The 21454-nt window shown below is 58.8% G+C and overlaps 2 protein-coding genes across 3 annotated transcripts in view; one reads left to right on the top strand and one right to left on the bottom strand.

Moving 5' to 3' along the window:
* Positions 1-19363, top strand: part of ABCA2 (ATP binding cassette subfamily A member 2) — a 30711-nt gene extending 11348 nt beyond the window's left edge. The window contains exons 21-49 of one of the 2 annotated variants that reach the window (XM_031059218.1): positions 113-293; positions 562-774; positions 1090-1286; positions 1367-1549; positions 1963-2141; positions 2230-2350; positions 3093-3380; positions 4416-4634; positions 4787-4889; positions 5233-5558; positions 6014-6227; positions 6406-6511; positions 6807-6918; positions 7336-7396; positions 7644-7818; positions 7904-8016; positions 8409-8556; positions 8760-8883; positions 9712-9844; positions 10005-10122; positions 10242-10420; positions 10725-10866; positions 11206-11340; positions 11517-11620; positions 11892-11984; positions 12279-12381; positions 12517-12654; positions 12864-13070; positions 13297-15673. In XM_031059218.1, the coding sequence (XP_030915078.1) occupies positions 113-293; positions 562-774; positions 1090-1286; positions 1367-1549; positions 1963-2141; positions 2230-2350; positions 3093-3380; positions 4416-4634; positions 4787-4889; positions 5233-5558; positions 6014-6227; positions 6406-6511; positions 6807-6918; positions 7336-7396; positions 7644-7818; positions 7904-8016; positions 8409-8556; positions 8760-8883; positions 9712-9844; positions 10005-10122; positions 10242-10420; positions 10725-10866; positions 11206-11340; positions 11517-11620; positions 11892-11984; positions 12279-12381; positions 12517-12654; positions 12864-13070; positions 13297-13332 (4451 nt within the window). In that variant the 3' untranslated portion in view covers positions 13333-15673. Of the gene's footprint in view, positions 1-112; positions 294-561; positions 775-1089; positions 1287-1366; positions 1550-1962; positions 2142-2229; positions 2351-3092; positions 3381-4415; positions 4635-4786; positions 4890-5232; positions 5559-6013; positions 6228-6405; positions 6512-6806; positions 6919-7335; positions 7397-7643; positions 7819-7903; positions 8017-8408; positions 8557-8759; positions 8884-9711; positions 9845-10004; positions 10123-10241; positions 10421-10724; positions 10867-11205; positions 11341-11516; positions 11621-11891; positions 11985-12278; positions 12382-12516; positions 12655-12863; positions 13071-13296; positions 15674-16996; positions 17107-17463; positions 17590-17728; positions 17836-18135; positions 18312-18642 lie in introns of those variants that run through there. The other variant, XM_031059217.1, reaches the window with a different exon arrangement.
* Positions 19364-19680: 317 nt separating this feature from the next.
* Positions 19681-21452, bottom strand: PAXX (PAXX non-homologous end joining factor; the record flags this gene model as incomplete). The annotated part of the gene is made up of 4 exons (XM_031059219.1): positions 19681-20056; positions 20171-20264; positions 20725-20796; positions 21332-21452. Coding segments are annotated over 4 exons (327 nt in total), but the record flags the coding sequence as incomplete, so codon positions are not given.
* Positions 21453-21454: the final 2 nt, after the last annotated feature.

The raw sequence follows: 21454 nt of genomic DNA, 5'->3' as shown, positions 1-21454 counted from the left end.
GCCACCATGGGATGGAGGCGGGTTGATTCATTCCCAGGGAAGCCCTGGGAATGAATCAAAGCCTGGCTTCCCTGCCCTCCCCTGGCTCCTCACCATCCTACTGTCACAGCAGAGGAGACAAGGGGCATCGAGGAGGAGCCAACCCACCTCCCCTTGGTCGTCTGCATTGACAAGCTCACCAAAGTCTACAAGACAGACAAGAAGCTGGCGCTAAACAAGCTGAGCCTCAACCTCTACGAGAACCAGGTTGTGTCCTTCCTGGGGCACAATGGTGCAGGCAAGACCACCACCATGTGAGTGCCTGTCCAGGCAGAGAGAGACCATGTTCCTCTGGCCAGCTGCAGGGTGTGAGGCAGGGGCCTGTGGCAGCTGGTACCATGCCCAGAGGGCAGCAGTGTGGGTGTGGGGCTGGCACAAACATGGTACAGGAGTGGGCTCGTGGCCCTGTGCTGATACTGCTCTGCCTGGGGCCCAGCAGATGCTCCCAGAGGTGTTGGGACTGGGGTCAGACTGGGGCCAGTATGAGCTCCCTCACACTGTTGCCTTTCTCCATCCATCCAGGTCCATCCTCACTGGCTTGTTCCCTCCAACATCGGGCTCTGCTACCATCTATGGCCATGATATCCGTACGGAGATGGACAAGATCCGGAAGAACTTGGGCATGTGTCCCCAGCATAACGTGCTCTTTGACAGGCTGACGGTGGAGGAGCATCTCTGGTTCTACTCGCAGCTCAAGAGCATGGCAGAGGAGGAGATCCGCAAGGAGATGGACAAGTAGGCACCCTCCAGCTCCTTTGTCTTCATCCATGCCTTTGGCATGAGTGAGTCTCCTTCCTGCTGGCTGTGCTATGGGGGGCGATCTGGTGGCAGTGGTTTCCCATGGAGCAGCTCCACCAGGTGTTTTCCCACCCTTGGGGTGTCAGGCTGTGGAAGTGAGCAGAAGATTCTCATAGCCTGACTGCAGCTGGGCAGTCCCAGCAGCTGAAGGCTGCAGATACCATGTGGGGAAGAGCCATTACATACTCCCCACAGGCACTGGGCACCAGTACAGCCCCCACAGCATTTCTGGTGCTTCTGCCCTGTCCCCAGGATGATTGAGGACCTGGAACTTTCCAATAAACGGCACTGCCAGGTGCAGACTCTCTCGGGTGGCATGAAGAGGAAGCTGTCAGTGGCCATTGCCTTTGTGGGTGGGTCGCGAGCTGTTATCTTGGATGAGCCCACAGCTGGTGTGGACCCATATGCCCGAAGGGCCATCTGGGACCTCATCCTCAAGTACAAGCCAGGTGAGCAGAGCTGGGCAGAGCCTAGCATGCTCCTCTGTGGCAGCCATGGCCCTTCTGCTGAGGCTTTGTGCTGCCATCAGGGAGGACCATATTGCTCTCCACACACCACATGGATGAGGCTGACCTGCTGGGGGACCGCATTGCCATCATCTCCCATGGCAAGCTCAAGTGCTGTGGTTCTCCATTGTTCCTCAAGAGCACCTATGGTGACGGCTACAAGTTGACAGTGGTGAAGAAGCAGTCGGACACCAGGAATGGCACAGGTCTGGGGAGCAGTGGGACCCTTCGTTAAAGGATTAGATGGCACCCACCTTCTTCAGCCTAGCAAAGGAGAGGTCAACACCCAAGTACTCCCATCCTGAGTCTCCTTAGGCCACATGGAGGGCAGAAGGGATGGGGCAGGGGTGTAGGAGGCCCCATTGCTCAGCCTTAGTTTTTCCCAGCTGGGTCCTTGGCCAGACCTTATACAGTGGCATTTTTCTCCAGGTGCTGGTTCTGTTGAGCCTGTGGGTTGCCCTGTGGGTTGAGATGTCCAGTGTGGGCCACATTGCAGAAGACCATCCCCAGGCCAGTCAGGGTGACAGGGAAGGTCCTATGGCACTGGGGAGTAGGGGAGATGTGGGGGTTCTTGGAGGGAGGCCAGGTGTGACTGATGGGTACTGTCTCTCTGCTTCAGAGGCAGGCCACAGCCCCCTGAGCCACTCCTCTGTCAGCCCCTGCTCTGAGCCTCGTGTCTCCCAGTTCATCAAGAAGTATGTGGCCTCCTGCCTCCTCATCTCAGACACCAACACAGAGCTCTCCTACATCCTGCCCAGTGAGGCTGTCAAGAAGGGCTGCTTTGAGAGGCTCTTCCAGGTACCTGCAGGAGCTGGCAGAGTCGGCAGGCACGGGGCTGTGGCACTGTGGACATCTGCCCTCCTCACACAGCACTTTGCTCCCACAGCACTTGGAGCAGAGCCTGGAAGAGCTAGACCTCACCAGTTTTGGGTTGATGGACACCACGCTGGAGGAGGTCTTCCTGAAGGTGTCTGAGGAGGATCAGTCTCTGGAGAACAGTGACGTGGGTACGGGTGTTTGGGGGGGGCACAAGGTGCTGCTGGGGGTAGTGAGGGGCTCTGTGATCTTGCTGGGCTTGGTGGCTGCAGGAATCTCCTATCCCAGGTGGAGGAGAGATTTCCAGCAGAGCCCATCCTGGCCAAAGGCAGCCAGCCTCTGCTCCACTCTGGCTTTACTCTCACCTGGACTAGTGGCTAGCTCTGGTGTCCTCAGCACAGGTCTCCAGAGGACACCATGGAGATTGGAGATGCTCTGAGGGCTGGTGCACCTCTGCCATGGAGCCAGGCTGGGAGAGCTGCAGGTGTTGACCGGGAGAAGAGAAGGCTCCAGGGAGACCTTATGGCACCTTCTAGTGCCTAAAGGGGGCTTGAAAAAATCAGAGAGAGGGATTTTAAATGGACAGATAGTGTTAAAACAAGGGGGGGAATGGTTTTAAACTAAAAGAGGAGAAGTTTAGATTAGATGTTAGAAGGAAATTCTCCCCTGTGAGGGTGGTGAGGCCCTGGCATAGGTCATGCAGAGGAGCTATGGGTGCACCATCCCTGGAAGTGTTCAAGGCCGGGTTGGATGGGGCTTGGAGCAACTTGGTCTATTGAGAGGTCTCCCTGCACTTGGCAGGGGGCTGGAGTGAGATGGGGTCCCTTCCAACCCAAACCAATCTGTGATTCTGTGGTATGATCCATCCCCAGTCAGTGCTATGCTGCAGTGTAGAGTAGCATGGCTGGTGGCAACCCACATTTTTTCTTCCAGACTTGAAGGACTCCAAGGATGCCCTGCAGCCACCTGCCTCTGAGCTGGGCCCAAAATCTGAAGCCAATGGGGAGTCCCTGGCCGAAGCAGCCATGCCAGAGAAGCCCGAGGTGGAGCTCAGCAACCTGGTGACCTGCTCCAAGCTGGCGCAGTCGCAAGCATCCCTGCGCTCAGCGTCCTCGGTGGGCTCCGTGCGTGGCGATGAAGGTGGGGCTTATTCTGAATTCTTTGGGGATTACGTGCCCCTGTTCGATAACCGGCAGGACCCCGATAACATCAGTCTGCAAGGTTGGTGCTGCTGGTGCCTGGCCAGTGGCAGGGGCCGGGGGCGGCACTTAGCTGGGATGTGGAGGGTTCGCCCAGGGTGGACAGAGCTGACCCGGTCCCTCAGGGTATCTGGTTGTGACTGAGGTGGGTAGCTGTGACTGCTGGGATGAGAGCCCATGGGGAGGGGGCTGATGGGGCATCCAGCAACACAGCAACCAGAGAGCCACAGCCTGGGTAGGAGGGCTGGGAACAGGCTCTTTCCATGAGTTTGCACCCCATGCTGGTAGGGTGTGCCATGAAGATCTCATGCCAAGGCGTGAAGCCAGTGAGAGCAGCCAGTGTTGGCTCTGCCTCCTGTGGGTCTCCAGTGCCACCTTGCAGACTTGCCCCACTAACATGGCCTCTTCCCACACCGTCACCAGTGGGGTTTCTCCTCTTGGTCCTTGGGCACAGAATCACCTTCCAGGTGATGGCTTCACCAGTCATACCCTGCCCCGGGTGCAAGGCTCTCCCCACCTGGATGCTGGGATTGCTGGATAGAGAGGGTGCAGGCAGGTGCCTTGAAGTTATTGCTGTAGTCATAGATCCTGTTCTGGGTTATCTCACAACTCATGTGACTAATTTAGGGATGTGCGACCTCTTTCTCCCACCAGGGCTGTGGGAGGCAGAGGTGGGATAGTGCTGTGACAGAGCTCCCACTGTCTCGCTGGGACTCCCACCTGTGTCTTGTCCATCGTTCCTGTGTGTGCTGATCCCCCACCAGCTGGCAGAGCTGATGGGAAAATGGAGGAGTCCTAGAAAAAAAGCACCAAATTAGGTTGTTTTTTTTTTTAAACTCTTGTCTAAATTTTCCTTTTGGGGCCAAGAGGAACCTGCCAGCCAGATACCATGCTCCTGACTGCACTGCTGCTGTGGCTTGGTGGCAGACTTGGGGTTGGGTGCTGCCCTTACCCTTGGGGTGTCTGAGCTGGGCTGGGTGTCTGGCTCAGCTTCCTGGGAGCCCAGACAGGTGTGGGAGCAACTGTGCCAGAGGGCTGATGTCCCTCTCCCTCCCAGAGCAAGAAGCAGAGGTGGAAGCAGAGGATCGTGACCTGGCAGGTCAGGGAAGCTTCAAGCTGGAAGGCTCATGGCTGAAGCTGCGCCAGTTCCATGGGCTGATCGTCAAACGCTTCCACTGCGCCAAGCGCAACACCAAGGCCCTCTTCTCGCAGATCCTGCTGCCCGCCTTTTTCGTCTGCGTCGCCATGACTGTGGCACTCTCTGTGCCCGAAATAGGTGCGTGCAAGCCACCTACCTACCTGCATGCTGGGCAACCTGTTCTGCCTCTTCCAGTGTGGCCACTGGCTGCAGGAGGACAAGGCCAGGACAGTCTCCCTGTGTGCAGTGGTGCTGTGGGTACGAGCAGGTTCCTGTCCTTGTCCCCACAGGTGACCTGCCACCCCTCATCCTCTCGCCATCCCAATACCACAACTACACTCAGCCCAAGGGTAACTTCATTCCTTACGCCAACGAGGAGCGGCGTGAGTACCGGTGAGAGCTGCCACTGCTGGCGACCAACACCCTGTGCCCAAGGCCCATCCATGGGATTCTGAGGGGGAAAAGTGGGGAGGGCAGCCCACAGTAGGCCTAGTGCCAGGGCTGGCTCAGGCCTGGAGCAGAGCCTGGCTGGTGCCATGTCCCCTGATAGAAAACAATCTCTGTCCTGGTCAGGGTGTCTCTGGAAGATGTGTGAGCCCTGACACTGTGATTAGCAGCTCAGTCATGCCAGGCATAGGCTGTGTGTGCCTATGATCAGTGCCAAGGCCTCAGGGAGGTCCCAGAAGAAGATGGCCATGGTGCTGAGATCTGTGTTTCCTACTCCTTGCTCCTGCAGCATTAGGCTGTCTCCCGATGCCAGCCCTCAGCAGCTGGTGAACACTTTCCATCTGCCTTCTGGTGTGGGGGCCACCTGTGTGCTCAAGACACCCTTTAACAACACGCTGGACCAGCCCATGCAGACCCTCAACCTCAATAGCAATGAGTCCAAAATGCTGGCAGCCAAGTACTTTGATGCCATGTGCATCGACTCCTTCACCCAGGGCCTTCCGCTTTCCAACTTTGTGCCACCACCTCCATCCCCGGCTCCCTCTGACTACCCCATGTCAGTGGATGAGGACCTGCTCCATGCCTGGAACTCCACAACCTTCTCCACTCTTAAAGGTATTACCTATGCTGGGTGCTCTTGTGTCTGGGATTTGCCTCCAGCAGGGAGACAATGCCTCTCCTCACAGAAGTGGCTCCAGGGACCTCTGGGAGTACCTGTTAGTCTGGCCTGGCCACACAGCAGAGCTCTGTTGGGCAGAACTTGTGGCTTTGACCCTGGAACACTGTCCCTATTGAGCCCCAGCCATGCCAGTAGAGCCCCTTGGGTGGTGACGCTGTCACAAAGCCCCGTGGCCAGCCTTGCGTCAGCTTTGCTCGATGTGGTCCCCAGCCCTTTCTTTCTCCAGCCATCCCTCATGGCCCATCTCTGAACCTCTATCCTCCCAAAGCTTTTTGCACATTCATCCCTTGGTCACCAGGACCCTGCCTGCCCGACCGCCCCACCCTCATGCTGTCCCCAGCTGCTGGGGCAGGCAGGAGCCTGGCTGTGAGCCACCCCATCTGCTCCTCAGGAACTGTGACCTCAGCCCCTGCCCTGCCCCACATCATCCATGAGCCCATCAAGTGCACGTGCTCCATGCAGGGGACTGGCTTCTCCTGCCCTAGTGGCGTGGGGGGCCATCCCCCACAGATGAAGGTGGTGACAGGGGACATCCTGACAGACATCACAGGGCGCAACGTCTCTGAGTATCTCCTCTACACCTCGGACCGCTTCCGGCTGCACAGGCAAGAGGGGAGGCCGGGAGGGTCTGTCCTGCACCATAGAGCAGGGATGAGAACCAGGGGTCTGGGGACATCTGCCCCAGGGTGCTGGCTGGATTCAGCAACATGCTCAAGCATGGTTCCACCCCTGGAGGTGGGGGGCAGGCAGTTGCAGCTTCCTCAGCAGTGCCTTGTCCCACAGGTATGGGGCACTCACATTTGGAAACGTCCAGAAATCCATCCCCGCCTCCTTCGGAGCCAAGGCTCCAGCCACAGTGCGCAAGATTGCTGTGCGGAGAACGGCCCAGGTGGGACAGCACTGCACCTCAGGGCAGGGCAGATAGGTGGGGAGGAAAGGGGGCAGCAGGAACCCCTGGGACTGCTCTTCTGCATCTCCTCAAGTGCTTTGGGAGGCTCCAGCCACAGGGGAGTGGTCAGCAGGTCTGGCCCAGCACAGTCAGAAATGGCCTATTCTCCCTACAGCCTTGAGCACAGGATGCCTCACCCGTGGGTGGCTGTCCATCCCATCGTATCCTTCTCTCCCAGTACATGTTTGGGCCCAGCTCTCTTGCCGTGTCCCACTGTTCCTCTCTCCTCCTCCAGGTCTTCTACAACAACAAGGGCTACCACAGCATGCCCACTTACCTCAATGCCCTCAACAATGCCATCCTGAGAGCCAACCTGCCCAAGAGCAAGGGCAACCCTGCTGCCTATGGTGAGGATCTGCGGGTGCTTGAGGGCAGGAGCATGTCAGGAACATCATTAGGGTATAGTCCAACCAGGCTCCAAAGTGCAGTGTCCACCTTGGGCCAAGCAGACTAGTGTCCAGCTGGAACAGGGGTTCACACACCTCAGCTCTTAGATATGAGAGCTGGGATGAGCTCTTTGCCAGGCCTGGGCTGGACTGTCCCAAAGTGCTGCCTGGAAGTGCCTGGGCTTGTGACATGTCTAGGGGTGCTCTCCAGTGAGGGAAGGGCTTGGCACTGAGGTGCTGAGTTGCTTCAGAGAGCCCAGCTCTTCTCGAGCTTCAGGTTGGAAGCCCATCCTGCTCAGAGCCAAGACCAGGCAGACTGGGGACAGGACTCTGTGTCCCAAGCCATGCTTCCATGTTTCTTCTTGGTCGTTGTTGCAGGCATCACAGTCACGAATCACCCCATGAACAAAACGAGTGCCAGCCTGTCCCTGGATTACCTGTAGGTCCAAGGAGAGGGTCTGAGGGAGGGTGGCTGTCCCATGGGAGGTAGGGGGCTTTTTATTGGTGGGAAGATGGAGGCTTCTGCTTCACAGGCTGCATGGTGGGGAGGGACAGGGTGGCTGTGGTGTGGGGGTCCCTGTGCCATGCCCTGATCTGTGCACAGTGACTGTCCCACACCAGGGTGGGTGGCCCTTCCCAGGCAACTGAGGCTGATGGAGTCCATGTTCTCCTTGCTCTCCATCCAGCCTGCAAGGCACAGATGTGGTGATTGCCATCTTCATCATTGTGGCCATGTCCTTCGTCCCAGCCAGCTTTGTGGTATTCCTGGTGGCCGAAAAGGCCACCAAGGCCAAACACCTGCAGTTTGTGAGTGGCTGTGACCCTGTCATCTACTGGTTGGCCAACTACATGTGGGACATGGTAAGCGGGACACGTAGCCCCACTGGCCAAGCCTCCGGGCCTGTGCCAGGGAGTGGGCAGTCACAGATGTTTCTGTCTTCTCCAGCTAAACTACCTGGTGCCGGCCACGTGCTGCATCATCATCCTGTTCGTGTTTGACCTCCCAGCATATACCTCTCCCACCAACTTCCCCGCTGTCCTGTCCCTCTGTCTTATGGGGTGGTGGTTTTAAACTAAAAGATAGACATTTAGACCAGATGTTAAGAATAAATTTTTCATAATGGGGGCAAGTGAGGCCTTGGCACAGATTGCCCAGAGAAGCTATGGCTGCCCCATTCATGGAAATGTTCAAGGCCAGGTTGGACAGCTTGGAGCACTAGTGGAAGGTGGCCCTGCCTGTGACCGGGGACTGGATTAGATGTCCTTGAAAGGTCCTTTCCAATCCAAACCATTCCATGATATTCTGCAGCCCCCATAGCTGGTTGGAGTGCAGTGGCTGTGAGGACTGGCGTGGGAGAGCCTGGGAATAGCAGGATGGAGATGGGAAGTGCCAAGGCTGGGGGCCCCTCTGCTACCATACTGACGTGTGCTGCTTCTTCTCACCTCCCCAGCTGGTCCATCACCCCTATCATGTACCCAGCCTCCTTCTGGTTTGAAGTGCCCAGCTCTGCTTACGTCTTCCTCATTGTCATCAATCTCTTCATTGGCATCACAGCCACTGTCGCCACGTTTCTGCTGCAGCTCTTTGAGCACGACAAGGTATGGCATTCACAGCTCTGCCACCAGGAAGGGAGATGCTGCCATTCTGTTTGTGAGGCAGCTCAGGCCAGGAGGGACCTCAGAAGGCTTCTGTTTCCAGCAGGATCAGCCATGAGACCTGACTGGGCTGGCTCTTGGGGATCCTGCTCCTACCACTCACTTGGGGTTGGTGGATGGTTGTGTTCTCTCTGCTGTCCCTGCAGGACCTGAAGGTGGTGAACAGCTACCTGAAGAGCTGCTTCCTCGTGTTCCCTAACTACAACCTGGGCCATGGCCTGATGGAGATGGCCTACAACGAATACATCAATGAGTACTATGCCAAGATTGGTATGGCCTCTTATTCTCTCCTTCCCTTGTGCCAGGGCATGTGGAGCTTGAGGGGACCATGATGCCGGCACATCCCCTCTGCCTGCCCCATGGGGGTGTCCCAAGGCCCAGAGCAACCTGGAGCAAAAAGCCAAGGGGGTGGATTAGATGGGGCACAGAAGAAGACACAGCTGAGGGTCAGCTGTGGCATGGTGCCAGCATTTCTGAAAGTGGTTCCTTGGGCCATCCCAAATAGCAGCCCCATGGGGAGAAGACGGTGTGAGCCCTGGCAGAGGTGTGTGGTTCTGCTGCTGCTGCACACTGCCTGTGGTGGGCCAAGGCGAGGCTGTGGTGGATCTTAGTGGCAGCATAGTATAGCTGTGGTGGGCCATGGTGGGTCTGTGCTGTGACAGGAGGGATGGAGGCTGCAGGGACTCTCCTTACCAACAGGGTTTCTTTGGGTCTGCATTGCCCAGCCAACATAAGCCTTTTGCCACTTACAGCTTCATCCTGGCCTCAGAAACTCCCCTGCTCTCTGTTTTTTGAGCAGCTCCTGTACATAATTGGGGTGCTGCTGGCATTGTGAGGGACAATTTTGGGTCAGGGTTTGACAAATCCCTCTGATTCCACTCTCAGCTGGGTTGATTCATCCTAATGAGGTTGAAAACTTGCCAGATGATTTCCACAGCACCCATGCTCCGAGAGGGCATTGTGTTATGGTCAGCCCAGGCAGCTGTGGTGGGTGAGCATGGGAGCGGTGTCATTGTCATAGGTCAACTCAGGAGGGACAACCAAGCTGTCTCCATGGGAAGGTGTCCCCAGCTGCTCTATGCTCTTCCTCCTATTCAGGGCAGTTTGATAAAATGAAATCACCCTTCGAATGGGACATCGTGACACGGGGGCTTGTTGCCATGACAATTGAAGGCTTTGTTGGCTTCTTCATCACCATCATGTGCCAGTACAATTTCTTCCGGAAGCCCCAGTGAGTGTGGCACAGGGCAGGGATGCTGGGGTAAAGATTTGCCGTTGGGACCCTTGAGCTTCAGGCTACCTTTCTGGCAGCGTTGAATGGGAGCTGCCTGGTCCTGTCAGGGGTGCAGCTCCTGGTCCCACATTCCCCCCGCCTCTGCTCCCTCCCACAGGCGCCTGCCCGTCTCCACCAAACCCATTGAGGATGACATTGATGTGGCCAATGAGAGGCACCGGGTCCTGCGTGGTGACGCTGACAATGACATGCTAAAGATTGAGAACCTCACAAAGGTGGGGGCTGCATCAGGCTGCAAGGAGACTCCAGGGACCAGCCCAGCCTAGGGATATGGGTGGGGCAGTGGGTCCAAATGGCTTCTGGTGTGCTGAGTCCCCATCCCCTTCTCTGCCAGGTGTACAAGTCCCGCAAGATTGGGCGCATCCTGGCTGTGGACCGGCTGTGTGTGGGTGTGCGCCCTGGGGAGTGCTTTGGGCTGCTGGGTGTCAACGGTGCAGGCAAGACCACAACATTCAAGATGCTGACAGGGGATGAGAGCACCACAGGTGGAGAGGCCTTCATTAACGGTCACAGGTGAGGGGGGCCTGGGGGCTGCCTGCTTTCCTGGGGATGGGATGGGGTCTGCTTGGAGAGCTCCCAGGATAAACCATCATGAGTGAGCTTGTGTGTCCCAGTGGGACTCGGCAGCCTTGTGTCCTCCTGGGTGACCATCTACCTGGGATGTGGATCAAGAGAGAGTGGCCCTGTGCTGAGGCTGCCCAGTGGGGTTTTACCTGGGGGAAGATGCTCCAGTGTAAAGGCATGTGAAAGGGGACTCAGCAGCAGTCCTCACAGAAAGAATTCTTTCTTCCCACAAACGCTCAATCCTCTCCCACAGCATCCTGAAGGAGCTCCTGCAGGTCCAGCAGAGCTTGGGCTACTGCCCCCAGTTCGACGCGCTCTTTGATGAGCTGACAGCCCAGGAGCACCTGGAGCTCTACACCCGCCTGCGTGGCATCCCCTGGAAGGATGAGGAGCGGGTAGGGCTCCGGGCAAGCAGTTGGCAGCATCCAAGGGCTGGTGGTGTGCCACAGGGATGGCATCTCACTGGACAGCAGTGGCAGCCTGAGCCAGTGCTGCTGCTCTCGTGGCAGTGCCACCCTAGCAGTGTGCCCACATGGGCTGCCAGGGCCAGGCACATGTACCTGCAGGTCCCCACCAGTGCTCATGGCTGTGCCAGGGGCTGCCGTGGGGCTTCCCTGATTGGCACTTGGCTAGTAGTCCCCTCAGCAGCTGATGTGCCAGGGAGCCCAACCCCTGCCTGTTCTGCCAGCCCTGTGGCCTTGGCAGGATGACAGCAGTCCCCCCATGCCTTGCAGGTGGTCAAGTGGGCACTGAAGAAGCTGGAGTTGACCAAGCACGCAGACAAGCCTGCCAGCACCTACAGCGGGGGCAACAAGAGGAAGCTATCCACAGCCATTGCACTCATTGGATACCCAGCCTTCATCTTCCTGGTGCGCCCTGAGGGTAGAAAAATTACTCCAGGTGGGAGGTACCCACCCCCTGCTTCACCACACACCATGCATCTCCTGGAGTGTGGGATGGTGGCCTGAGCTGGACTCGGGACAGGAAGGGAGTGGCAGGGTCCATCCCGAGGCTGGCATGTCTGAGGGTGCTGTCTATCCCCCAGGATGAACCAACCACAGGGATGGACCCCAAGGCACGACGCTTCCTCTGGAACCTCATCCTGGATGTCATCAAAACGGGTCGCTCCGTGGTGCTCACGTCTCACAGGTTCAGAGGGGTTTTGTGCCCATGATGCCTCCAAGCACCTGGGGTGCTGTGTGGGAGGGAGAGGTCTCCCCAGCATTTGGCTTCCCAGCCCCTGGCATGAGGAGCAAGGCTCCCCTTGCAAGGGGAGCCCTCTGTTGCCTTCTCTCCTGGTGGTGGAGCCAGTGCACTTGGGTGATGGATGGCCTGGGAGGCCCAGCTCTCCACCTACCCCCACCATAGCCCTGGCACTGTTCTCCAATGCCCTCCTCTGAACCCTCCCTTGTCACCCCAGCATGGAGGAGTGCGAGGCCCTCTGCACCCGCCTGGCCATCATGGTGAACGGGCGGCTCAAGTGTCTTGGCAGCATTCAACACCTGAAGAACAGGTAAGAACCTGGCAGGAGCTCAGAATGCCTGCATGGGGCCCAGCAGCCTGTGTGTGCCACTGGGCAGGAAGGGGCTTTATCCCTGTGGTTGGGTGACAGTGTGGCATCTGTGACAAGATATCAACCCTCTGTGTGGTTGCTGCTTTAGAGGTGGGCAGGAACGGGGTCAGTGAAGTGCCCTGCCACTGACCTGGTGTCCAGTAGTGGCTGCCTGAGAGCATCGTCCCCTTCCATAGGATCATGGGGGAGCAGATGAGGGGACAGGTCCTCACTCAGTGCCTTGTTCCTGTGCAGGTTTGGTGATGGCTACATGATCACAGTGCGCACCAAGTCCAGCCTCAATGTCAAGGAGGTGGTGAGGTTCTTCAACCGTAACTTCCCTGAGGCTGTCCTCAAGGTGAGCTGCCCATGGTGGCCACGCTGTCCCCTGCCAGCCCCCACTTCAGGGCACAAGCAGCCTTCATCCTCCATCGGGTGATGGGAGGGAGTCGGGGAGTAAGGGCTCAGTGTCCCCTCTGTGATCACCTCCCAGGAGCGTCATCACACCAAGGCCCAGTACCAGCTGAAGTCAGACCAGATCTCACTGGCACAGGTCTTCAGCAAGATGGAGCAGGTGGTGGATGTGCTGGGCATTGAAGACTACTCTGTCAGCCAAACCACACTGGACAATGTAAGACTGGGGACAGGCATGGGCAGCTGGATGCTTGTCCCCGGGGAGTGCCAAAGTGCCAGGCAGGATTTGCCTTTGGGGCAGGAGTTGGAGCTAGATGGGGAGCATGGTGGCAGCCACCACACACTAGGATGCCCTGGGTGCTGACCTGGCAAGCATGGGGTGGAGGTGCTTGCAAATACCTGAGTCTCCTGCCCCTTCCTCCTCAGGTGTTTGTGAATTTTGCCAAGAAGCAAAGTGACAACCTGGAGCAGCAGGAGACCAGCCCCAGCTGTGTCCTGCAGTCGCCCCTGGAGCGTGTGCTGAGCCTGCTGCGCCCCCGCACCGCCCCCACTGAGCTGCGGGCCCTCGTGGTGGAGGAGCAGGAGGACCTGGAGACTGATGATGAAGGCCTCATCAGCTTTGAGGAGGAGAGGGTGAGAGGTTGTCCCCAGATATGGGTGTTCCTGGTCCCACCTGTGTCTGTATAACAGGCCCTGGGACTCAGTGCTGTGACACCACAGAGGTGGCAAAACGGAGTGGCTGGGCCTGGGAGGGGTGGGGGCTCTCTGCTCTGCCGCCTGTGCCAGACTCTGGCCCCAGATGCCCTGGGTATGCTGGCTAAGTGGGCAGCCCCTGAGCCCTGCCTGTCTCCCTGCTCAGGCTCAGCTCTCCTTCAACACGGACACGCTGTGCTGAGACCTTGGGAACAACCATGTTGTCAAGCCACCAAACCCTTTTGGCCTCTCCCCTCCCTTTGCCCCGTGGGGTGGAGTTGCCACAGCTGGAGCCACATGCCAGGGAGGACACAGTGGGTACGACAATGCCTGGATGGACCTCAGAAGCCACCACTGGGGTGGCTATTTCCCCCTTCAGCTCTGGAGCAGCATCACCGCATGGTGCTGGGGGCATGGTCCTCAACATGCCGTGGATGGAAACTCTGAAGGAAAGGACATGGCTTGCTGCCAGCACTGCCAGCCCCACTCACTTTGGGGCAGACACACAGGCCTGTGAGCAGTGCCTTTGGACACTCATGGTGCACTCACTCTGGGGACCTTTGGCTGTGGGTACCTCTCCAGGCCTGGCCCCATGGAGCTAGAAGAAGGGTGGCTGTATCCACATCCCCCCTGGCTGATGCTGGCCTGGGCACCACTGGGCAGGTGCTCTGGTCCTTCACCCGTAACCGATTTCTGGGAGTCACTGGGAGTCTTGGCCTCACTGGTACATCCTGCCCACCCTGGGGTCTGTTTGCCCTGGCCCTGCCTGGCCTTGGGCACTGGCTTCATCCCCAGGCAGCAGTGCTGTTGCAGAGGCACGTGGCAGCGTAGAGGGGTATTTCACAGGGTATTTCACATGCTGGCACCAGCTGTTTCTCCCCTCTGCCCCTAATCATGTCACTCACCCTCAACTCTCTTATCCTGCCTCCTGCCCGCCCTCACCACTTGCTTCCCCTATCACAGGGCATTGCTGCAGCTCTGCCACCTTTCTGCTGTGTCCCTTTCCACTTCGCTTTTGTCCTGACACTTGTTCCTCAGTGTCCAGCCCTGTACAGGAACCAGCTGCACTAGGTTCTTATTGTTGGGTCACTGGTGGTACTGGGAGAGGGGTTGCAGCACCCCAGCTTGGCTTTGGAAGCTGGTGGTGGAGTGGCCTTAAGGTACGAGGTCGGGACAGTCCGGGTGGGTGCCAGCAGCCTGGCAGTGGTGTCTGGGGTGGTGGGGAGGGAAGGATGGACTGCAGTAGTGGGACTGGCAGTGTCACTGGCCAGCAGTGGGCACCTCCTTAGTCAGCAGTGCTCCTCCTTTTTGCAGAGGGGTCCTGCTGCCTTGTCACCCACAGGGACCATGGCTGGTGCCTGCAGCTCTCAACAAGTTGCAGCTGTGCCGAGGCGGGCCTGTGATGCTGCCCCGCCCCCCCCCCGCTGGGTGCCATAGTCTTTGGCAATCCCCCAGGGTGGCTATGCACCTTCCTGGGGAGCAGCCATGGTCTGTCTGCTCTGTGTGCTCTGATGCCCTTTCTGCCTTCCTGGCACAGGCTTGGCTGGAGCCCCTGAGCAGCACCAGGCACCTCAGCTGGCTGCTATGGGAGGTGGAGAGAGTCTGGCTCTGGCCTCGCTTGGGCACAGGAGCAGGGCCTGACCTCAACTGTCCCCATGCCCCCTGGTCCTATCAGGCCCATATACCACCTGCTATGGATTGTGATACAATATACAGTATTTTCAGTAGGGGGAAAACTGGGAGAAGAAGCTCTATTTTCAGATTTTTCAGACCATTTTTTAAAATGGCATATGGGAAACTGGCTGGATCTGGGATGGGTTGGAGGGCACAGGGGCGCAGCCCCCACCAGTGTGCCCCTGCTCCTATGCTGGCCACACTCTGCCATCCCCAGGGGATGCTGGGGGACAAGCCAGCTCAAAGTTTGCTGTTTGCCATCAGGGAGAGGGGATAGTGTCATCTCTGAGTCCCCAGCTGACACCTTGGTGGCGCCCTGGAGCGCCCCAGAGTGGGCAGTGCTGTTGTCCTCTGGGCTTTATCCTTCCCCCATACCTGCCACACTACGCTCTTGTTCCAGGTTCCAGAAGGGCACTGGCACCCCAGTCATAGTGTCTTCCCTGTCCACCCAGTCTTCCCCCTGACACCATGCCATCATTTGCATGGCTTCTGAGGGTCAGTGGAGGTGCCCACACAGCCTGGGTGGCCACAGTGGCCTACCTGCCATGGGCTTAGTGCTGCCCAGGCACAGTCGCTGTGCTAGAGTCAGTCCAAGGGTGGAGTGGGAAGGTAGCACCCCAGGGCAGGGGTGGCTGCTGCCTTAACACTGTTCACGTCATTGAGTTTGGCCCCGCTTCCAGCCTTGCCTCCCCTTCCACGTCCTTGGCCACCAGCCGCGGGCATGGCGCCAGTGCCATGCTCAGCCGCGGGCGTGGGGCCCCTGGGGGTGGGGACGTCTTGGAGCTGCCTGTACATTGCTACCAAACAAAAAGAAGATGAAATGTGAAAATAATGACCGTTTTAAATAAAAAATAACTGATTCCATTGAGGCTGTGTAGTTGGGCATGAGGGGAATGGCAGGGCTGGGTACCTCGGAGGGCCTGGGCTGAGGAGGAGAGTGGCAGTGCCCAGGGTGGGGGTTCAGGATCCTGCTGGGGCACAACACAGGTCTGTGCCCAGTGCTTGTCGTCATTCAAGCAGTGTGGGGTGGTTGGGGGTAGAGGCAGGAGTGGCAGCAGCTGGCAATGCCACCAGCTGCATTACCGGCCTGGGGTTGGCAGCAACCACGGTGGCAGGGCCCCACAGCAGGGCGTCCTGTCTGTGCCATGGGGCCAGGCGTGGGTGGGAGCGGGTGCACCCTGAGGAGGAATGTGGGCTGGGAGGGGCCGTGGTTTCAGCTGTGGCACTTAGACTACAGCAGTGCAGCAGCCGCCGCCGCGCAGCATGGCCGAAAAACCCCAAATCCAGCTCTTCATCAAGGTGAGGGGGGTCCTCAGGTCCGTGCCCCAGGCCACTGGTAGCTCTGGCAACCAACTCTGGCAGTGCTGTGGTGGGGTGGCTGGGCTGCCCCTGTCCACTGCAGTGCCCAGATGTGGGGCACTGGACAAGGCAGGGGGGCAGATAGCGGGCAGCGGGTCAGGCACTGGGTAGGCAATGGGGCTGACAACAGACAGTGGGGCAGGCAGGGGACAGCAGGCAGGTGGGGGGATAGGCAGCAGAACAGGCAGCAGGCAGCTCGGGCTCTTCTCCAGGGCACACTGCTTGCGGCTTCCTGCCCTGGAGGCACAGGGGCTGTGGGGGCTAAACCTGGGGAGGTTGGACCAGGTTCCCCCTGAAAACAGGGCCCAGCAGGCCAGCACCGCAGCATCTGCCTGAACCTGCCAGGCCCTTCCCAGCCACCACCTGGCTAGGGCAGTCTGTCTGGCTGTGCAGGCCAGGACAGAACTCACATGGGACTGTGGCTGGGGTTGACAGGGCCACCAGTATCTCTATCACCTTCCTCTGGCACATCTCTGCTGCTGGACTGTCCTCTGCTACTGCCACCCCTGCTGCCACACCCGCTCTCAAGCTCTTGTCCCGCTGACACTGTGAGGCTGCCGCAGCCTGGAGGTCCTTGTCCCCAGAGGGTGCCAGGGCCAGCACTTGCTGTGCCATGTGGCTGCTCTGGGGTATGGCACTGAGGCTCAGCGAGCAGGCAGGGGCCAGGAGCTGGCACCTTGCCAGGCACAGCAGGTGCCATGGACAGCAGCACAGCTTGCCAGTCTGGGCTGGGGCATGTGCCCTATCATCTTCACCCTGTACCCTCTGGGACAGACCCCACTGAGACCATGCCAGGGCGAAAGGGCAGCTGAGCTCTCCTTCTGTGCCCACAGGCAAGCGAGGACGGGGAGAGCATAGGGCACTGCCCCTTCTGCCAGCGGCTCTTCATGGTGCTGCTGCTCAAAGGGGTGCCCTTCACCCTCACCACTGTGGACGTGAAGAGGTGAGTGGTGGCCCCCTCCCAAGGGGTGCCAGCCCTGGGGCCAGGATCATGTGCAGGGTGGGAGGTTGGTAGGTCCCCAACACTTTGGGAAGGGATGTGAAGGGTGGGGCACTATGGGATGCATGGAGCTTTTTGTACCTCCCTAGGAGACCACTGGTGCTTGGGGGAGGTTGGCAGGTATTTCTTTGGCCACACACTGAGGCAGGAGGGGCCTGAGGGCACCACCTTGTGCACCAGCCCACCAGTACTCCCTTTGCTTGGGACACGTGCACAGTATGAACACACACACACAACACACACAGTGCCCTGCAGAACCCTGGACATGCTAGGCATCAGTGGTTTACCCATCTCCCACAGGGCACTGGATGTGCTGAAGGACTTCGCTCCAGGTGCCCAGCTGCCCGTCCTCCTCTACAACGGCGAGCCCAAGACTGACACCATCACCATTGAGGAGTTCCTGGAGGATCAGCTGAGCCCGCCCATGTCAGTGGCTGGTGCTGCCTTGAGAGGAGGAAGGGGGCCCCCTAGAGAAGGGCTGGACAAGCTGAGGGATGAGGGGGCTGACAACACATGAGCCTGTCAGCCTCTGGTACCTGCCTCAGCTGTGCCCATATCCCCGCAGGTGCCCCAGTCTGGTCCCACAGTACCCGGAGTCAAGCCTGGCTGGGAACGACATTTTCCACAAATTCTCTGCCTTCATCAAGAACCCGGTACCTGCCCAGGACGAGGGTGAGGAGCGGGTTGGGGAGCACCCCATGCAACCTCTCGGGTGCCACACCCCAAAGCTTAGCCTGGTCACACTGAGCTTTCCCAGTCCCCCCACGCAGTCCACAGTCAGGTCTGTCCAGGCACTACCCTCTCCACATGGGCCAGTGTGGCTATGCCAGGTCTCTGTGGGAGGGCAGAGGCAGGTGCCACCCTGAGCCAGGTGGGAAGAGGCTGACAGGTGCTGCCTGGACACCTGGGCTGGGCTGGCAGGAGGCCACAGCAGAGCAGGGCTGTACTGTGACCTGGCCACCCTCCCTGCAGCGCTGCAGCGGAGCCTGCTGCGGGCCTTGCTGAAGCTGGATGAATACCTGAGTGCCCCTCTGGAGCACGAGCTGGCCCAGGACCCCCACCTCCGGGTCTCCCAGCGCCATTTCCTTGATGGAAACCACCTCACACTGGCTGACTGCAACCTGCTGCCAAAGCTCAATATTGTTCAGGTAAGCTACGGGCATCCCAGCACCGTGCCCTTCTCCTTTCCCTGACATCCCTATGCCCTTACTTTCCTCTTGGTACCTACAGCAAGCCCCTGCTCCTTTCCCAGTTGCTCCCAGTTCTGTGCTCCCCAGCATTCCTTTCCCTAGGAGTCCTGCCCAGCACCATGCCCTCCCACAGATCCCACTCCTCTCTGCATCCCGAGTGCCAGCCCTCCACCGTGCAGTGCCACGAATGTCCCTGGCTCCCTGCCACCCTTCCTAGCTGGTGCCTGCCCTGGTGGTAGAGGCCTCCTTGGCACAGTGTCAGGCAAGTCTCCCCCGTTTGTACCCACAGGTTGTGTGCCAGCACTACCGCCGCTTTGGGATCCCCAAGGACCTGCGGGGCGTGTGGCGGTACCTCAACAGTGCCAGTGAAACCAAGGAGTTCAAATACACCTGCCCCAATAGCCAGGAGATTATACAGGCCTATCGTTCCGTGGTCCGGGCACCGCAGTGAGCCGGGCACGTGCCCTGGTGGGTGCAAGGCCAAGGCTGGGGTCAGGCAGGAGGCAAGCGCCCACCCTGGCCCTGCCTGCAGGGGCTCAGGAGAGCTCTGCCACTCGCACCCAAATTTCCTCCGCTGGCACACAGGTGCTGGCAGCAATCCGCAGTGCACTCAGCCCCTCTTGTGCCACCCACCCTTCCTCACAACCAGGACAAGCTCTGTGGCCCCTCGATCATCAAGATGAGGGCAAAGGGGCATGGCCACGGGCACCATCGGTGCCATAGCTGTGCCCAGCTGAAGGCAGGGGCAGAGTTGGGGACAACAAGCTGCCCTGCAGCCACTTGCACAGGCAGGCAGACTGTGTCACCCACCTGGGCAGCAGGCACCACAGGGTGTCCTCACACCAGCACCAGGTAAGAGGACCTGGCACAGCCATAGAGACCTAGGAAGGGAGCTGGAGGGGGATAGCACAGGCAATGGACACAGGTCAGCTCCCCCCAGAACTCACTATTAGGAAGCTCTCAACAGACTTGGGGGTTGTGAAGCAGGGAAAGCACAAGCTAAGCTTCAGAGTTCCTGGAAATCAATAAAAGCTTTGCAAGTAAGACCAGCATGAGTCTGGAGTGACCACCCCAGCAGCTCCTCCCTCACAAGGCTTTGTACTGACATCCTCATCTTCTGCCAGTACCCAGTAAGGCAGAGCCCACCCTCCCAGCTCTCCAGAGGGGTTGACCAAGTTCTAACCACACACCTGTCAGCCCACTTGCAAAAAGCTGGCAGGGAAGGGAACTTCTCTGAGGCCCAGACATCTGGGTTCAGCTGAAACAGGCCCAAGGCTTCCTGAGAAAGAGAGAGGCAGAATGGACAGACGCACCCAGAGAGAGCAGCTGGCTAAAAACACCTTTACTGGCAAGAAGCAAAGCACAGGTGATCTTTCCATTCCACGGTATCAAAGCTCCATCCAAACTCCACCAGTTCATGGTGAGGTCAGGAGCTGGTCCCTGCCAGCAGGGAAGAGCTGCAGGGGATAAACCCACTGTGCTGGTGTCCCCTCTGCTCCATCTGTTCCCGCCAAAGGGGAAAGCTGAGGGGTGGCTGCCAGGTACTGCTGCCTCTGTTGTCTCCCTGGGTTGAGGAGCTCAGCAGTTCCAGAACAACAGGGACACCTCCTCGCTCAGACACAGGGGTCCATAGGGCTGTCATCAGGGCACAGGACAGCACCCATCAGGAGTCCTCGAAATTCACTCCAGATGGCGCCTTCTTGCTGGAAGGAGATGGAGGAAACAACAGAGTCACAAGCGCCAAGCCCTGCTGCCACATTACTTCAGAGCAGAGCCCACAGGGTGCCCAGTGAGCAGCATCCAGCCCCAGCACTGACCTTTTGAAACCAGGGTTAATGAGAGACTCCCCTGGTACCTTCCTTTTGCCTGGCAAAGCTGAGCCAGAAGCCTTACTCTTCCTGGGGCTGGGGTCTGCCTCGGTCAGGAACAGGCAGGACACAGACTACAGGCTACCCAGAAGCTCTGGCTGCCCTGCCAGTCCCTCCACGGCTAGGGGGAGCCTCCGGGAGCCCAGCCTGGCAGGACCAGCAGCCACAGAGGGCAAGAAAGGGGAAGACTTGGCCTCCTCTCCCAAAAGGAGCCATGGATCCACACAGCCTCCAGTCTGGAAGCACAGGAAAGCCTACCCTCCTTCCGAGGCTGGCAATGCCCAGCCTTTGACCTGAGCATCCCAGACACCCTGAGAGCCACCACACTAAGCCCTCCCCCTGCTCTGCCTGGAAGAGCACCAGGACAAGAGGTGGCTGCCAGCAGCCAGAGCTGAGGGCACTCAGAGTGTCCTGGAGAGCACATGGATACAGGACCAGCAGCCTCCAGGAGGGAGAAGACAGAAGATTGCAGGAGCAGGGCAGGTGCCCCTGGCAGTGCCTACCTGGCAAGAAGAGCTGCTGGCTCCGGGCAGCGTTCTTCTCAGGGCTGCAGGAAGATGCTAACGTCTCCACTGCTACAGAGACAGGAGCCAGAGCCGAAGCTTATAACAACGCCCCCTAATTCCGCATGCAGCACTTTAAGCCTCCCCCAATGAGCTCCCTCCACAGCCAAACTGAGCCCCATTCTCCTCTCAGCACTTCCATCCAGACTGCTGTTGCTCCAAAATCTTTCCAGAACTCTCAGACAAAGATATCTATAAGGTGACTCTGACATTCAGGATGCTAGTGTGGTGCTGGCCAAGAAAAAGGGCTGTGTTTCCACACAGAGACATAGCACTGTGTCCACCCGGCCCAGGCAGGGTCTCTTCTCCCTGTGGAGGTCTGGTGCAGACCCTTGCCAGCTTTGAGAACGGGCCAGCCCCAACAGGGAAGTGACGGGCAGCAGCTCTTCTGCCGGTCTACTGGGACCGGTGAGAAGAAACCACCTGGGGTGAAGCCCTCTCCTGCTGCGGCTGAACAGGGGCACCTAGGGCACTTTAGGTGGGGGTGATGATCCCATGAAGCTGGCAGGAGCTGCTAGTCCTCCCCTCTTCTAAACCCACCACGGACCTTCCAGGCGCCTCTCCAGGTTCTCGATGCAGCCGGCCATGCCGAAGACCAGCGCCTGCAGCTGGCTGCGCGCCTCGGCGGCGGGCAGCTGGGCGAGGGCTAGGGCCGGGCACTGCGGCTCCT

The sequence above is a fragment of the Geospiza fortis genome, unplaced genomic scaffold (genome assembly GCF_000277835.1).
Source record: "Geospiza fortis unplaced genomic scaffold, GeoFor_1.0 scaffold85, whole genome shotgun sequence".
Taxonomy (NCBI): Eukaryota; Metazoa; Chordata; class Aves; order Passeriformes; family Thraupidae; genus Geospiza; species Geospiza fortis.
Note: the sequence above shows the minus strand (reverse complement) of the source record. Positions and strands in the feature narration are given on the sequence as shown.